Source organism: Leptosomus discolor, chromosome 7 (genome assembly GCF_034619465.1).
Source record: "Leptosomus discolor isolate bLepDis1 chromosome 7, bLepDis1.hap2, whole genome shotgun sequence".
Classification (NCBI taxonomy): domain Eukaryota; kingdom Metazoa; phylum Chordata; class Aves; order Leptosomiformes; family Leptosomidae; genus Leptosomus; species Leptosomus discolor.
In genome coordinates this window covers 43,016,282-43,035,282 of record NC_141397.1, presented here as the reverse complement: position 1 = coordinate 43,035,282, position 19,001 = coordinate 43,016,282, and the positions used below count along the sequence as shown (strand labels likewise).

Sequence of the window (19,001 nt, the reverse complement as noted above, 5' to 3'; positions counted from 1 at the left end):
TACCTTTGTGCTTGTTTTGCCTAATTTGGATATTACATGCTGGCTGATGATGAGAGAGGGCTCATGCCTTGTTAATCTGCAAGAGCTACTGGTGCATTAAAGCCATTTGTCCAGGAACCTGTGCTGTCCCCTCGTGCTGCATCTCTTCTGCTTGCGGGAGCTCATTGCTCTCATCCACAAGGGCGTGAGCAAGGAAGCTGCTGTTGCTGTGTAAGGAGAGCACAACTCCAGAGAAAAAACGTTTGGAAATGGTAGCTCTGCACAGCAAACAGCACCCAGCTCTTGTTACTCTTGTATTAGATTTTATATAATTAATTAAGATGGGTATGTTAATTACAAGCTTGCTGTACCTTAGCATAAAGATTGCCATATCTCTTTGGTTTAGTTACAGTAACTCCTGCTGGATGGTCAAGGCAGCTGTAAAAACACCCATTCTTTCAGAAGCCCCAGGAAATACAGTTGAAACCAAATTAGATGGCAGCAAGGCTGCTGGAAGAGAACAAACTGGGAAGTGTCACTTTATGCTAAATCATTTTAAGCTTACGAGGTGCAAAAAAAGATGAAAATTACTGGGCAGAAAAGGTATATGGCAGAGCACTGAACTTTTGAGTTATCACATAGCTTTGACAGAGAACACTGCTGCACTTATAATCTATGCTTACTAGCAAAAACACATGGCTAGGAAAAACACTTCTCACCCGCTTCCCTTCTGTAATCTTTGGGATGCTAACAGTACGTAGCTCAAGAGGGGAGCTCTGTTAATATTTGTAATAGTGAACAATGTTGACGCAACTTTTCCACAGAAAAAATTCTGCTCGTGTTGATTGGGGAAAAAAGCCTATTTACTTCCTTGACTGTAAAGAAATTTTACAATTTCAATTTTAGCTCTGTTATTGTACCAGTAACTCCCCTTGAAGTTGTTAGTGCTCCAGGGGGATTTTGTTTTGTGTTATTTGAGTCTGATATACGTTATAGTCAGATTTTCATCCTTTCTGATAACAGAATAAACTCAGAATAAATCCTGTTGGGATCCTGGCCCACGGCTCTTCAATGGAGTAATTCCATTGCAGGTGGCAGCAGCAGCATCTGGTCTTTTACGTTTTTAATAGTAGCTGTGAGGTCCTTAAAGGATGAGCAATTTATGTACGGCTCAAGTTCTCTTCTTTTGACTACAGCTCGATAATGTCCTTCTCACTCAGAGTTAAAAAAAAAGAAGCGTAAGATACAGCAGTGCTCTCAGTCTGCAAGCAACTGTTCCATCGCTGCAAGTCTGTGAGGGTCAGCATTATCTGTGGGGATATTGGCCCAAAGGTGATACTGTCAAAATGAATTTTGCAGCTTTTGGGGAACTAACTTTAGTGTCCCTAGGCACTTTGACAGTGTATTAATGAGGCTATAATTCGAGCAGTATTAATCAGACCCCAGGATGCAAAAGGGAATGATTCACAGAGAAACACTGTGTTCTCTCAGTCAATCACTATGGGAAGGCATTGGTAATGCATGAGTCGGATTTGTGATATTTTTCAGTTCACATCTTAGGGATTTCCTCTGTGGCTTCAGGAAAGATTTTATTTCTCTGCGGGAAGAAGTGACAGGAGTCCCTTGTAAGGAAAGGTAAGGTTTCACAGGTTAAAGTGTGGGTATGAAGAATGACTGGCTAAGATTGAGGGCCCTTATTCAGGCTGCCAGGGTGACTCGTCTGCAGAAGCTTGTGCACTGAGACAGACTGGATCTGTTGCTGGATTTTAAAGGGACTTCTGTCTTGTCCTTTGCTTTAGAGCAAGCTGGGGAAAGCCAGTGTTGATGCTTAAGAAAAGAACTGATGCGTGGATCAGGGCTCTGTTCACAGTGTTGCTGCAAATATTAATCTAGGGCCTGTGGCAGATGTTCAAGCCTGGGCAGCCGCTCTGGTGGGGCATTTGGTTGGTGACCACCGGTGGGGTGGTTAAGCATTGCTGAATACCTGAGATGACTAACCCCATGCTGTGTGCAATTCTCATCCTCACTTCCTCCTCCATTTCTTTTTCCTCTCCTTTTGTTTATGTTTACTTGGTTAGCTTCTAGCCAAACACCGAGGAGCAGGAGAGCGCATTGCTCAGCACACTGAGGAGGGAGGCAGGGTTGCGGCCCTGGATCCTATAGCATCAGCACCAAATACCCGGAGCAGAGTCTGTTTCCTTACTGGGTCATAAGCTCTGCCCTGCTAGTCAGGTTTGTGATCAGTTTGGCCATTGGCCTAACTTAGGGTAGATAACCTGAATTGCTTGCTGTTTAAAAAGGCAGCAAGGGAGGGGAAAAGTTTGATGTGGTTCTATCAAGAAATAGCGTGAAAACTAATTGCAGCATGGAAGGGAATGGGACACTAGGATTGTGATCCAGGCATGGAAAATGCAGGCTGTGAGACAATGGAAAACTCCTTTTAAGAGATAGGTACTTTTGACTTGTTCCAGAAAAGTGGTAGCGAACAAGTGAAGATGGTTTCAGTCACTTTTTATATTTTCTGGTTTTGATCTAGGTCTGCTCCAGCTCCTACCCAAAGTCCCACCAGCGCTGGGGCTGCAGGGCCACCTCCTGCTACCAATGTGTCAAGCAACAAGCGGCTGCAGCAGACACAAGCCCGGGTGGATGAAGTAAGTGGCTCCAAGTAATTTGTTGCTCACCACAAGAGTCCTGATGTGTGGGGGTGTTTTTTTCATTAAGATGCTTTCCTCCCTAGTGATCTAGCAACACCTGCTTATCTGAAGGCAGTGGATCTAGGAAATGAGGTTTACCAAAGGATGGCATTTATGAAGAAGCAGACAGTATGAGTGAGATCCTGAGTATGAACATCCTTATACCAGTAACAGTTCTACAGAATAAACGTGGGCATTGGTGCCAATTCAGGAATTCATCCCTGTCAGTCAGATTAGGAGGAAACATCATAGTGGAACCATCTCTTTTAACGTGTTCCTGCATTCCTAAAAGTTAGATGTTAATCTCACAGGCTGTTTCACAGGGACAGACCATCAGCTTCTCAAGCCATGAGAACTGTACAACTGAGGGCTGTGTTCGTTACTCAGAGCTCTGTTGATTAATCATCACAATTTATCCCCAAAGAAAAGTACCCACACATGATGTCATAACAGCATCTTCAACAATTCCCCACTCCTTTTGTTGATCTTGCAGGACCATGTGCATGTTCCAGCTTGGATCCTTAAATTCTTGTAGCATACAGACTACCCTGCCACCTCACTGCAATGCCAGTGTCCATCTAACTCCTGTGATAATGGGAATAAGTGAGCATACCACTGTCCATCTGTGTAGTCCCCGAGCATGCCAACAGTACAGTAGCAGCTGTAGCATCCTTGCACATGTGCTGTGCAGATCTGTGTGCTGGATATTAAGTACAGAGTTTTGCTAAACCCCTATAAAGACTTAAGTAACTAATTGCTTACTGTCCATGGGGAAGTGGCCAGAGCTTGTGTGATTCTTTAATGCCAATTCAATAAAATACATGTTAGAAAATAGCTACTTACATGTTTAAAGGCCTCTATTTTCAAAAGCTCTAGGTATGCTTTAGAAATAGTAGAGAAGACCTCACAACATCCAACTCAAATGCATTTCTTAAGATGAATTAAATACACCTGTCAAATTGAGCTTTGTCTTTTTGAGAACCTTTTCTTTGCTGAAGATCTCTAACAGGGTCTTTCTGGCCTCCTTATTGCTGGTGCTTGGAGCTGATCACAGGAACATCCTCTGGCTCCAGAAATGTCTGCAGAAATTTCTAGGCCGGGTTCTCTCATTATCACTGATTTTCACATCACACTAACTTCATTGACATTAGTGGAATGTCTCTTGCAGTAGGGAATGGAATATTACATTTCAGCTTTTGTCTTGGGCCAGAATAACAAAATAAACTTCTTGTCCTGAACATAGTACATCATGATGGTGCTGTAGCTGTTCATGTGAGCTACAGCAGAAGTAATTGTCCCTAGCAGATGGAAAATATTTGCTAGTTATTGTGTAAAACAAGTGATGCAAGTCAGATACATAGGGCTCTTCAAGCAGATCAATGGAGATGTTTTTATCCCCAGTGCGGATAGTGAACCTCCACTTTGTGTTTAAGATACTCTGTATTCTGAGACTTTTCACTCAAGCCCATGCAAGTTTGTCTTCTTGTGAAGTGTGATGGTGTAAATTTGTCAGCAACTCTTGCCCAGTGTGAGGGGACAGTGAGTAGCTCTTGGATTTGAAGATTATGCAGGTGATAATCGGGATACATGAGGGTTTTTGCTTGTTTGAGAGGGAGGCTGAGGTTGATATGGATTTTGAGTGGATAGCACATGGTCAGCAGATCCTGTATTTCACGGAATAAAAATAGCCAAAGGAGAAAAACACCACTGGGCTTTCAGCACTGTGAAGTCAGTAGGGTGAAACTCGTTTATAGCACCTAAGTATCTGATCTGTTAAGCATTGACTTTCCTACGGTACCTGGTTGTTTTTCTTGCATGTCTTGTGGGAAAGTAATCTGTAGGTGGCACCAAACACTACAGCACAGCACTACACTCCTCTGGCTGTTCTGCTCCAAGGGCTGTTCTGCATGCTCTTCAGACCCAAACCCGAAACTCAGCAACATGATCGCAACTTTGCACAAGAAAAAAATTTTTGGTCTTAGTAAAATGACTGACATTTTTAGTGCTATATCAATGCTGATATAGTATATCAGCTATATCCACGTTGGGTTTTCCCTTCTGATTTCTCTAGGCAGCCTAGATCTTATTTTCTAAGGCCAAGATCTTGGTTTTAGTCTAGACAAACATTTATTTATTTGACAAAAATGGAGTCTCATCTGGACAAGTGTTCACTGCAGTCAGGTTTAATTCAGTAAATAGTTCTGGTCAAAAAAAAGAGAGAATGGGTAGGAAATGCTACAGTATATTGTTTCAGCATTTCTAAATAATTTAAAATTTTCACTACAAAGCATTATACAAAGACAAAATTCAGCTAAATGCTGAGAAATTAATATCAAATAAAAAACCCTTTTGTTTTAAGTTAAATGCTTGAAAATGATTTGGAAAAGCAAGTAAGAAAATTTGGGTTGACCAAAACATTTGATTTTGTTTTAAGTTTGGTAGACAAGTGAAACAAATCTTCTGAGTTTTAGAACAGCATTTAACCCTATACCAGTCCTTTCATTACCAGTTTCATCTTACTGTATTTAAATCATAGGTTTTTAATAACTCTGGGGTTTTTCAGGTAATAGTTAAATTATATAAAATATAAACAACATGGACTTCCTTATTACAGAGTATGAGAAGTAACAGACCAGCAACCATATTCACTGCTAGAATAAGTGGACACAACTTTACTGAGACTGGTATACTGTCTAACATTTATATTAGTGTTGAGTTTGTACAAAGATTTCTGTTTAGAGCTATTGGCTTGCTAGAAGATGATTTTTGTCTAACTCAATGTGTAAAATATATGCATGAATGGGCCTTACCTATTGTGCACTGGCTGTGCACGCTTTTTTCGCTGAGACTGTGCAACAGGGTCCCTGCTACACTTCAGGCTGAATTTTCTCAGGTGAAATTTTCTCCTCTTCCACTTTCAAGCAGGACTTCAAATTATGGCTGAGAAGTCATCTTGTCCGAGAAAGCTGCAGAATGAGTAAATTCCTTGATCAGGAAATGCATACAGATCCATTTAGAGTGGCCCTTATCTAGCCAATTTCTCTAGGTCAGGAAAGGAAATTATATTAAACATATAAGGAAAATAATGGCTTGGTCTTAGTGATGACTGGACAAATGTCAACCAAATTGTAGTACAGAGGTACTAGTCTCCATCAGGGTTTTTTTGTATCTATAGTGAAGTAGCTAGTTGTAGGCTAAAAGAAATCAGAAACTTTAATGAAACTAATTATGGTATTTCATAATGTCCCTTTATTTTTTACCTTTAAGGTCACCTGAGCACAGTATAGCTGTGTGCATCTTGTTCTCACTGTGTCTGTTTCCATAGGCATGGTTTTTGAGGCACTGTTCAGGTAATTGCCTTCACATACCATAATGGCAAATGGCTGGTTTCAGTGTGATACGTGATATTCCAGAGTGTGAACATATGGGTGACGTTCAGCTTTACTGTGTTGTGGAATCTAATGTGAGGCCATGCCTTTGCAGGTGGTAGACATCATGAGAATGAATGTGGACAAGGTGCTAGAAAGAGACCAGAAGCTATCAGAGCTTGACAACCGGGCAGATGCATTGCAAGCTGGCGCCTCACAGTTTGAAACCAGTGCAGCCAAACTGAAGAGAAAATACTGGTGGAAAAATTGCAAGGTAAAGAATATAAATTCTTGTTAAGAATCACTTCATGGCAGACATTACTTTCACTTGCATTTAATAGGTCTTTGCTTGCAGAAAGGCATCTCTAAGTGGTCTCTTCTTGTCAAGGGGTGAAAGAGATGCCTTGCCTTCTAGACTCCAGGATAATAAGTCAAGCAACTTTGATCTTTCCCAGAACCTATTCTTTAGATAATTTATGCATATAAAATGCGGATACAAATTTTGATGCTGCAGTCAGTGCCGGCAGATAGGGATGGGAGAGCATTCCATGTTAATTCATATCAGTTCCCTGTGTGAACCACAAAATCTAAACAGGTGTAGTGAATTCTAGTAATGGGAGAAAAGCAGGCTGGCGCACCCCCCCTGTGAGGACAGGCTGAGAGAGTTGGGGTTGTTCAGCCTGGAGAAGAGGAAGCTACAGGGAGACCTTATAGCAGCCTTCCAGTGCTTAAAGGGAGCCTACAGGAAAGATGGGGAGGGATCTTGATCAGGGAGTGTAGCGATAGGATGAGGGGTAACGGTTTCAAACTGGAAGACAGGAGATTGAGATCAAATATTAGGAAGAAATTCTTTACTGTGAAGGTGGTGAGACATTGGAACAGGTTGCCCAGAGAAGCTGTGCCTGCCCCCTCCCTGGCAGTGTTCAAGGCCAGGTTGGATTTGGGCTTTGAGCAACCTGGTCTAGTGGAAGGTGTTCCTGCCCGTGGCAGTGGGGTTGGAATTAGGTCTCTTCCAATCCAAGCTATTCTATAATTCCATGATTCTAAAAGAAGCTTTTTCCTCCTGATCTTTCTTTAGGATAGTAAACTGCTGAAAAAATACCTGGTTCCACGAACAGCTGTGAGAAGTGAGTCTCTTTTAGAAAGGGGCAGATTAGGATAGAGCAGGACTTTAACCAGCTATCTCTCTCCTCTGCTGTCTTCAAAGTCTCATCCTTTCCCACAGCAGAGGGAACCTCAATTTCCTGTGCATTTTCAGACCTCCTCCAGGATTTGTGTTTTCTGGACCCAGAAACTTCAGCTCCTTCTATTCATATAAGACCCAATATCCTTGCTTCTTTCTACTCATGTGCTACTAATATCAACACTATGCCAAAAGTTCAGCTTCATTCCCATTTCTCTTCAGTACCATCTTTGCTGCTGAGCATTCATGTCCACTCAAATAAAACCACCTGTTCCCAAGGCAGAATCCCACATGTCTCTCTCACAAGTCTGTTGCCTACTTTGTCTCTTCAATCCACAGTGCTAAGAAATGTAAAGCAAGGCAAAATATTCTGGCTAAACTACATGCACAAACACTCCAGAAATAAGTGGATCTAGGTTAGAAACTCAACTGAGCAGTTCCTCTGGGCCTCTTCTAGCTGTTGCCCAGTTGCTTTGCCTGACAGTGCAGGAAGCACGGCTTTTGGGAGCTACAAACAGATTTTGAGTTAGGTTCACCCATGCTGACTGCAGTCACCACAATGACCTACACTACACTAGACCTTCAAACCTCCCCTTATTCTCCTTTCCTCATTGTCCCTTCCTGCTTTACCCTGACAAACAGAATCCCCCTGTCCTTCCTCTGTCTCCCAGACTCTGGAAGGAGGGAGGAAAAACAAATAAATCTCCTGCAAGTCAGTGGCTGGCTTTGTCCTGCAGGCAGATGTTGAGAGGAATAAAAGCTTTGATTGACATGTCCATGTTTGTTGTTTTTCAGTCTTTCCATTTTCATTGGGGTAACGATAGTTATTGGATTGCAACATCTCTGGTGGCCTTATTAGCATTCAGCAAGTCTCATGTGGGGGCCTCTGCCCCACACAACTCAGTGCTGATATGGGCTGTGCACAGCTGGGTCTGATGCATCTATTCCTGTGCGAACAGACTTCAATTTTGCAATGAGCTATTTTCACACTAACATGCTGGAAACTGTTTGCTAGATGGGCTACCCTTCTCAATAGCAGAAGTACCCAAAGACAGCAGAAATAGCTGCTGGGCATTAGACATCTTCAGTTGCCTCTTCCCTGACATTGGGAATGTGGTGAAAAGTGATCAAGTTACTCTGGTATAAAGTGGTACACGGCCATGTGTGAATCCAGCCACTTAAATCACCTCTGGAGTTGTTTCACATCAGAAATTTACTTTACTTTACTGCTGGAAGTGAATGAGGTTGGTCACTTTCATCTTAGCAAGAACTTGCTAGCTTTGACAGGAGGCTATGTCCACCACAGCTGGTGGTCAGCTGTTCCTAAAAATGACACTAAATTTGGGGCCTTAAGTCTGTTGCAGTGAGTCTCTGCAAGAATTAAATGTGCAAAAATTAAAAGTGCAAGGAGCCACTAAGTACAAGCAGAAATACTGAGGCATTAATGTCTTTTATGTGAAAACCTGACTTTCTCTTTTTTTCTCATAACTTTCTTTTTATAGATGATGATCATCCTTGGTGTAGTATGCGCAGTCATTCTCATTATAATTATAAGTGAGTAATTAATTTTCTCTTTTGTTTATGATCTCAATAGCTCTATGATTTACAAAGTACTGATATATTAAAAAATAAAACAAAACAAAAAAATGGATATAAAAATATTTAAACTGATTAATTTGTGAAAGGGCCCTTCTAGTGTCATGCTGTTATAGTGAGAATTACTGCAAACTGTCTCAACACTTATGCAGGTAGAATTTGTTGACATTTAATGTATTTTACATTAGCATGTTACATAACTTTCCCTAGGATTAAAGACTCTCTCTTTTCAGGTTTATATAATTTTTTATGCAGTCTCGGAGATCTTCCTTTCATTACAACCAGTGCCACAGTCCTAGTGTTTTCTAGTGAGAACAGTAATGCTTGAATTACCTTGTGCCTACAAAAAGAGGGTGAAGGCCCACAGGCAAACGGGTATCTGATGAATTTTTTTAAAAGCATGTAGGTGCCTAGTTCCCACCAAATTAGCTGGAATTTGAGATGTTGGTGCTTTTGAAAGTCACTCTGCATCTTGAATATGTAAATACTGTTAAAAGACAGCACAAAGTCTTACTGATTTCTTGTCTCAAAAGATCATCTCATTCCACACATTTGTTATAGGAAAGATAGCATATGAATGAATAATAGCAGTCATGCTGGTTGGGAGCCAGGGATCTTGTAATGACAGGAACTGAACATTTCATTTATGTAACCTCTGTGTTAGCAACAGCCGTTATGTGACATAACTGTAATAAGCCATTAACTCCTAAAAGGGAGATTTCTTGGGTTAGACAATCCAGGTAGTAACCCAGAAGAGAGTCACCAGGAGGCTATACTGTGGATGTGAATTAATTCCCATCTCTCAAATTACATGCCTTGTATTCAATATGTTTTCATTTTCCTCTGTTGCTCCTGTAAAGCAGGCTTACAGAATCACCTGTAAACATGACTAAATGGATGGATACACATGTGGCAGTTTATTAGTCTTATGAATGCTGGCACCAGAGTGACCCAGAATAATTCTAGAGTTTCGTAACACTGATACGACAATTATGGGAAATGGCTAGATATTAATTAACTATATTAACTGGGTACTCAAGGCAACTGGCTTCAAGGGAAAGACGGGCCTTTGTTCTGCAGTCTAGTGCAGCAACCTGGGAAGACAGATGTGCAGCCTTTGAACTGATTGCTGTGTATATACATCACTGAGCATTACGTGTATCTTGACAAGAAAGTAAAAAGCAGACAAGATAGTTCATAATTTCTTCTTAGAAGTTAAGGCTGAAATTATATATAAGTAATAACTTTGTTTCCCTCCTGGTTCTAAATGCTGGATGGTAAGTTTAGGAACAGACATAGCAGGTTTGACATGGCTTAGGTTGGATTTAGGGTATTTAATCACAAACTTGAGTGTCATGTCATCAAACCCAGATCATGGCTCACCATAGTGAGATCTAAGTTTAGTGAGATTTAAATGTATCTAGGCTCTGGATCTTAATTTTTTTTTTTCAGTCTATTTGATCCTTCTGTGATAGTGCCTAAAGATTGCAAGCTTCAGGAAGGACTCTACTGAACTTCATGATGTATGTATTTACAGTAGCTCTCAAGTACATGTTTAAATCCTGTTGACATCAGTCATCCAAGTGTTATCTCAGACAAGCCCTGCATGGCTTCTCCAGTCACTGATTTGAATGGGAACAAGATCATACCCTCCATGCAGGGCTGGCTATAGATGCAGATAAATTGGGTAGTTCCTCACAGCCACAAGCTGCTGTGGTGGTGAGATGGTCCAAGCCAGGCTCTCTACTATCCTGGTAGTGGGGCCCTGGAAAAGCAGGCTGGGTCCCTGCTGAAGGAAGAGTTACAACATGTGGGACTGCAGGTGTTGCTGAAGCTGGGGATGGCGGCTAACCATCGGTCCTTGCCCTTTCTGTCTTTCAAGCCACAGGTCCCCCTCCTTTCCACTCCAGTTCCCCCTCCAAACGCCGTTTGACACAAGAAGAGCATCCCCCTTCCAGCTAGGAAGGCATACTGTGTACAAGGCGTGTCATACTCTTTCAGCAAAGATGTGCTAAAGGTGTTTGCCATTCTCTGACAGCACACACTTCTGTGCGATAAAGCGCAACTTTAACTCTGTAATAACTGTTGGTTTATGTCTTCTCCCCCCCGCCCTTCTCCTTCCTTTCCTAGTTTACTTCTCCACTTGAAGAAGCAAAGAAGGAAGACTTGGCACAACTCTGTTCATATCAACCAACTATATCAGTGTTCCTTTGTTGAACTCAGCTTTTTAATTCCCGGTGTCTTGGGATTTTTGCTTGTCATAACCCCTAAGCATTCAGTGTGGTGTGTTTTGGAATTCTGTTGTTTCCACAAGAAACTGTACCAGCTAAATACTGCCCAGTAGTTCCATACACTGTCTTATCACTGTGTCTTAAAATGTGTACACACTGACCTTCAGAAACTGTAGTATATGAAAAGCATCCTAAACATCTCAGAATGAGAGAATGCAGCTATGAGGAAGCTCCTGCTTAAAAGGACACTGTCAGGTGGATTGGACCCAAACCTAAGATTGTAGCAAACATTAGGGCAAAAATTCTCAATCCGAGCACCTAAAAGTTAGATGGCAAAATCCACTATCAGATGTAACTTTTTGAGGTAGTGAGTATCTGCTACTCCTGTTGAAGGGAGTGGTACCTACAAGTATTCATGTAAGATCTTATTTCAACTTAGCTGACCAAATACAGATTTTGTGAGATTAGTTATAGTATCCAAGTCTAAAAACTTGCCTGCAGAAAATAAATAGGACTGTATTATCGTCTTTTATGGATTTGAATTTTTCCTTATGGGGTATTCTGTACAACCAGGATGGCCTCAATATGAAAGCCAGAAATAAAACTACATGACAACCAAAAAAGCATTAGCTAGCACAATCTTGAAAAAGCCAAGTGAAATGCAAAAATGGTAATAGGAGCATCATAAATGACCAAGATACAGACTTTTGCTAAAAAATCAAGGCACTGTTTGTCAGACTTCATGGGACTTTCTTGAATGCCAATCCCCACTATTTACATCCCTAACTTAAAGCACATGAACAACTTTAGTAATGTCTGTGGCTTGCCAGCACCATTGCAGGAAGCTACTTCTGCACCATTTTACAGAAGTGGTCCCTACTATGAAGCCCATTCAAAAATCAGAAAGAAGAGGTATGGGTAAATAGAGCAGATAGTGGAGAGAGGCTGAGAAAGGGAAGAGTACCTAGCAAAGCTTTCCTGGAGAAGAGGAAGGCAGAGAAACACTGTTCGAAAGTGGTGGTGTTAATAGGCTTTTTAAAAATTTAATTTATGTGTGTGTGTATAGTTCATAAACTATAGTGTTGTCTTTGTAAAGTGCTCACCTGAGATTTTTCATACTCAATTAGTTTAAACTAACATTTGATGTTAAAATGCAAGGATTAAGATAAATGATACTTGTACACTATTGTTGTAGGGCTTCTTCCAAACGTTGAATTCCTCATGTTTTCTTTTTTAAACGCTGAATAGTTTAATCATAGTTAACCAAACTAAAAATTAATTACCAAATTTTGAGCCAGGAAATTCTGAAAGGGTCTTGTTAGGATAACTTCTTCAGAATTTTTGAGAAGAATTTGTAGAATTAAAAAATATATATATATTTGGGTTTTGGGGTTTGCATGTAGTGTGCTTGTGAATATTCAATGTTTGCTAGTTGTGCTATGCTGGTTGGTTGCAGTCGGTAAGATAAGACATGTAACATTTCTAATTCAGCCTGGGAAGCATGAACAAGTATCTCCTTCCCTGATACACAGACTCAGAGTCGAACTGTTCCTGCAGAGCATTAATTCTTCTGCAAGGAGAATATGGTAATATAGGACTGTTCAGGGTCATAGATTGTGCAACACCATCACCTATCCATAGACTGGTACAGAGGACAATCGATATTAACACAGTTGGAGATCTTATTTGTGTTGAAGCCAGGATTGATTGCTTTCCACTCACTGCCTCTACATTTAAAATGTCCATGCAGTTACAACTGTCTACTTGTAATAGTAAATTTCCTGTGAAAAGTTTAACTCATTCTTGGTTAGTCAGTACTGATTAGAATTTCAGTTACTGGGTGGAATGTCAACAACTACTCTTCATCCCTAACTGCTGCCTAGGCTTTTTACCTTGGGCTGGTAAAAAGGCACAAAGGGGCTTCCTTTTAACCACTCCCCAGCAAACCCTTGGGGGACTGCAAGGCTGATTGCTTTTTGACTGCCGTCTTGGGGACTGAACGAAGACTTTTCTGGCTGGAAGCAAGGATTTTGATAGCTTTAGCCGGAGTTACACATTGTTTGAGTCTTGCATCTTCTACCCTTACAAGAAGCACTTGCTTTTCCTCTGATTTCTGGACTACAGCTGTACAGCTAGGAAGGTAGCATCATATGCCATTCAGAAACATCATAGCTGGTTAGGAGCAGGCTTGTACTGCAGCTGCTGGTTAGCTTGCCAGAGTGCACATCAGCTTAGGAGGCTGAAGAGGTGTTATTTGCGTCCACTGTTGACAGGCTAGTAAGGTCCTGCTTGGGCATTATGCCCTCTTCCCTCTAATTTAGCTCACCTTGCATAGCATATATGTGACTTGAAACCTAAAAAATTTGGTGCACAGAACTTGCAGCAGCAACTAGCGCAGAAGCCCAAAGGGGGCACTTGACTGATTTTCACTTGACAACGTTATGTAACAGCACAGTCAATCCAACACAGTCCAACATAATCCAGTATTATTAGAAGGAGGAGGGGAGAATCTGATAAAGATTCTGAATGTAACCTAGGGTCTGTAAGACAGAAGTGATTTAGAAGTATAATCAAGTTTGATTTTTAAAGCTGGCACTTTAATTCTATTGGAAACTGCATAAGGTTAGCCCCAGGAACAGTTTAGGCAAGTAAAATACTTGGCTTTTTTCCTTTTTAAATAGTCATCTGCTATAAGTGTTTTAAACATTCAACAATGATGGAAGAACAGGACAGTATTAACTGTTCAAGGAATTAATTAGAACCACAATCCGCTACGTTTTCGTCTGGGTAGCAAGACCTTTTGAAATTCTGCTGTTTCTGTGTCTCTCATTTGTCACTGCTCCTCTGACAGGGCTTCACATAACTTTAATTCTCTGGAGAGCTGAGCTACTTCTTGTCTGAGTACAATAGATTTTGGCTCTTAAGAGCAAGTTTGACATCTGTTTTGGAGCATACCTGTAAAATGGTGATGTCTGCTTCTCAGAAGTGCATCTACCATGGGAGACTCAAACTTCAGGAACTTTTGGAAGCTCAGATGTTACTCAACTCTTTTTCATGCTTTTAAGGAGTGAGTTTTTCTCTAGTCCATGGGAGGTTATCCACCTGGTGGGAGTATGTATAATTAGTACTTTTTTTATGGCAGCCCCTTGATCGCATATGTTGGCACTAGACCTTCGCAAAGAAACTAGAGAGCACTTGGGTGCAATCCAGGATTTAGATCTCAACCTTGTTTCTCCTGCCCTTTAAACAGGGAAGAGGGCTAAACCAGTAGCCATATAAGGCACTGGGCTTGCTCCCAGTGTACACAGTGAGTATAGGAGAAAGGCCTCAAAGAGACCAAAGTCTCTTTGATCTGGATTCGTGTCCTGACCTGAACTTTAGACCCATAACAGATCATAACCTTTGGGCCCCCTGTGTAGTCAGAAGAGTGAGATGCTTTCCAGCCAGTTCTTCCTCTCACCTGATATAGGTCCCTCTTGCTAGACAAGATACATATAAACACGTGTTTCTTTATGCAAGAGAAAGCAGAAGCACCCTCAAATTACCATCTTTAAAAGCAAAACCAAAAAGGCTGAAGAATGTAGTTTGAAAAAAATGAATTGTATCTTGAGAAATGATTGGCTGAAGATTTCTCAGATGATTATATTATTTTCAGGAGGGACGCTAGATTGGGATGTATGAAACAATCAAACGAGAACCTCACGTCAATTCTTCTTTCTTCATCTGGTCTCCTTCAGAAACACTTCTCTATTCCACTTCGAGAAAGGTTTTTGTTTTCCTCTTCAGTTAATTCCCCTTCCTTATTTCATTAATGTATGTCTCCATTGATGCGCTCAATAGCTTTTTTCTCCATTAAGAACCAGAAGACTGTCTGCCTTTAAACACATGCATAAAAAGAGATCTGAGCCACCCAAGGAGTTTACCTTTCCTCCTGGTGCACTGACATTTAAAAGCTACATCTTACAATAAAGCAGAAAAACAGTGGCAGTCCGGTTACATGCAGTTTCAGTAGAGTAAACACTTGATTATTCAACAATGAGCAATTTCTGCAGTAACCTCATTCTGTCATGACTGTATCACATCTGCTAACTCTCTAAAGCAAAAATCATAACCTGTACTGGTTTAAAACATGAATACAGCATTGTAGTTCATACGTAACACTCTATTCAACCAAAGAAGCCATGTGCTATAAATTTAAAAGGGCAAAGTACTTGTTCTCAAAGAGAAAATATCATCGAGAACAACAAAGACAATTATGAAGAAAAGCTTCTCCAGTCTTTGGCTCTTCTCACAGTGTCTGGCTTCTCCATTGTTCTTCAAGTCTCTTCATTCTCTTAGACAGCTCTTGTATTTTTGGAGAGTAGTGTATTTAGAACATAGCATATTGGGGCTAGGGCTGTTCTGCTGCCCTCTGAGCTGACTCCCTGCCTTCTGCATATTGTTATTGTTGACCTCAATCAGAGCTGACACAGGCCTGAGAGGAGCAGAACCTCCTCCCCATAATGCCCTGCTGTCCTCACACCAGCCTCCACTGATGGGACGAGAACACTGGAGGCAGAATATGGCTCCTGGCTCTTAATTTGGTTCAAAATGACATGATATAAAGAAGGTTCCTGACTGCTAGACAACAGCGTTTTTGCTACACTACTTTAATTGTAACATTGGCATTTTAATTAAATGTGTTTAATGTTTCTTGTAACATCAGTTTTGACGGAAAAGAGAAGAAACAGCAAATAAGGATAGTGTGATAATGACAAGATAGTAAATTTGGTTTAAGTGAAGTATAGCCAACATTCAGTAAACTCCTTTTAAAAAGTGGCTATACCTAAGAGCACCTTTTGTATGTTAAAAATAAGCAGTGTTAGTCTAGTGAAGTGTATATAAACTGCTACTTAAAATGAACTATTGTAAATGGTAGTTGAATTTACTTCCTTTCACATTTTTCTTGAAAACACAGGAGATATATGCAGAAGGATGATCTAGTGTTTTTTTTTTTTTTTGAAGAGAGTGCCATTTGTGGTATACCATCCAAAAACATGCTGCTATTGTCAGCTGCAGAAGTGGTTGAGGACTTCAGTCAAATAAGGGCTCCAGAGTGCCTGGTGCAGTAAAGATACATACTGAATGCCCACTTTGTTGTAAAGCACTTTGGTCTGCCAGTAATGAAGTCTTTTTGACACAATGTGGTTATGTCGCTTACCCTTGTTCCATTCCAGTATCTATGCTTGTCCACCAATGAATGGTCTAAGGAGAGGATGGAAAGTCACTTTGCTGAATCCATTACATTCCTGTCATGTATATGTGAACACATGGTGGTGGTCTGAGCTTTTGTAATGAAAAGAGTTTAAAAGAATTAAGTGGTCTCAATATTTTAACTTATCCTTTGAAATTAGTTTCTCCCTGATAAGCTGCAGGTTTGTTTAAAGTAAGAGTAAATAATGGCAGCTGCTGTTGTTTTCTTTGTAAGATCAATGTTTGACATAGTGCATGTGACGGAGCCGCAAATTCATAGATGCACAATGCATAATTGTTTTCAGAAGTTCAGCTATTAATATTTATAGTATTGACCTGAAAGGTTGCAACAATTTCTCAACTAGTCAAGTAGTGTTGGCTGGATCTGAAAATTCAGTGGTCAGGGTGGCTACTGTGCTTCTAGCAAGCTACAGGGTACTAAATAATGCAAGTTCACCTTTTCATGAAACTTAAAGGGAAGAAAGATTGTGAATAAAAGTAGAAATGTATAGTAAAGGCCATGGGTATACAGTTTAACCATTACTTAGTTAAGTATTATTTATCTACTATTTACATGATTAACAGCTATACAAATGGTTGAATAATTAGCTTCCAAAGCCTACTTATTGATGAAAGAACATTTTTTTCTCGTTAGAAATGCAAAGTTCAATCTATGTTCCATTTGATTTTTCCCCAGATTGGAAATAAAATAAAATGCTAATGTAGCTAAGACACACTCACAGGTCTGCACAATAAAATGTTACTGATAGCCCACTACTTGTCATGAAAAACATCATTACTTTGTCTTGTAAATGAAGTCTTTCCTCCCCCGACCACATACGTGGTAAAATATTAGTCACATTATGTATATCAGCACCACTGAAAGATTAGAAATTAGTACCTCCTACTCAAGAGCGGGGCTTAAAAACATCTTTTGTCTGTTGCAAAAATATATTTTAAGGGGGGGGAAAAACAACTGTTGTAGAGGTTAAATTTTTATTTGACAAATCCTATTCTTTTTTCCTCCCCCTTTCTGAAAGAAGTGCTTATATACGTAGACAAGCATTTGCCATTTGGGTGCTATATTCACTTTCCAAATACAAAAGAGATGAAACACAGCTTGTATCTAGTGTGAGCAACCTTTAGTTTGTTTTTCAGCATAAGAAGTTCTCTTAGTGGCAATATATGAACTCTTATTATAAACTTGTTTTAGTCATTGCAGGAAATGAGTTTGTAGCCAGCTAATTAGTATTTTCCTTAATGACTTATGCTTGAGTCTTAACACAGAAAAGCAGCCTCTGGAGGTGATAGCTGATCAATTCAGACTGTAGACTTAAAATGGACAGATGATTGAGTGTTTCATACTCTGCAGCCCAGAATGAAGAGTAAAGCATGCCCTGTTCTGGAAGCGACTTCCAACATGTGTTCAAGTGTAAACAGAATTTCCAATCTCTGTTTAAGTCAACAAAATCTCCTTGTTCTTCCTTACTAAATCCAGGCCTGATATGGAATCTGTGCCATGTTCTAATTCAGGAAAGAGAAGCCTTTCCTTTGAATGATAGAAAAATTAGGTTGGAAAGGACCCCTGGGGTCAACTCCTGGTTGAAGCAGGACCACCTTTGATGTTGGATCAGGTTGCACAGGGTTTGGCTTGATGAGTTTTGAAAATCTCTAAGGCTGGTAAGGTCATTCCACAGCAAATTCTGCCATTGGATATATTCTCTGCCATACCAACGTTGATGAAAGTGCAGTATGCATCTTCATAAGTGCATATGGTTTATGCTTTTGCCTTTTTTTTGTGTGTGCACTGATCTGATTCATTGAATTCAGATCTAGTGGGAGTAAGTGCAACTCCTATTTTTCAAAGAGCTTCCACTGACATCAAGAACTCTTCTTTCTTCCTCATTTCCATTGGACTAAGCTAGACCTGATCACACTGAGGATATCAGTGCATTCTCTCCCCTCTGTGTATGTGAAGTCTGCTCCTCTGACACTGAAGCTGAGGATAAGCATAGGATCAGATTCAGGACATCTGGTAAAGTCTAGTTCTGTACTGTCTGAGGTCAGTGACAAAACCTTGATTGGCTACTAAGTTACTAGATTGGCACCAAAGAAAGAAGAGGATTTACTGAGATTACTATTTCTCCTCACAAGTCACCTTAGCAATGCCACCCCTCTTTCAAATGCTGCTGGAATGGCAATGCAAAACAAAAACCTTTCTTCTACCTCTTTCCTTTTAATTCTTCAAGCTTTATTTCCTCTAATAGGAATAACCAGAAATAAGTTTTCAGTTGCCCTTTTAAAAAGTAAACTCCAGACCAAATCTCTATTTGCATTCTTTTAAAGCCACACAGTAGTGTTAAGCTGTGTAGTAGTGTACTCAGAAAGGATCTGAAAGTCTGTGCTGAGACAGCATCTCTCACCTCATAGACTCAGCTGTAGTGAGCAAGAAATTGCGATTTGTGCTTCTGCAGAAAATATTCCATTGGCATCTTATTAGAGCTACCTGGGGAGGAAAAATATTCTTGTGGAGACCAGGAAATTTCATAAAGTGCTTTATCTGGAGGTCAGTGGAATTCCATTTATAAATGATGAATGCATGCATTTTGATGCTAAAATTGTGTTGACTTACAAAGTTTGATATTACTGTACTTTTCTGTGACAGTGATTTTTTTTGAAATGGTATTTTCCAAGAATATTGTAGACATTTGTAACATGT

At 40.3% G+C, this 19,001-nt stretch overlaps 1 protein-coding gene across 1 annotated transcript; it reads left to right on the top strand.

The window, feature by feature from the left end:
- The first annotated feature begins 1,479 nt into the window (after positions 1-1,479).
- VAMP2 (vesicle associated membrane protein 2) lies at positions 1,480-18,923 on the top strand. The gene is made up of 6 exons (XM_086468585.1): positions 1,480-1,493; positions 2,516-2,630; positions 6,156-6,314; positions 8,726-8,781; positions 10,528-10,557; positions 18,797-18,923. Exons 1-6 carry the CDS (start codon positions 1,480-1,482, stop codon positions 18,921-18,923), a joined length of 501 nt encoding a protein of 166 aa, XP_086324711.1.
- Positions 18,924-19,001: the final 78 nt, after the last annotated feature.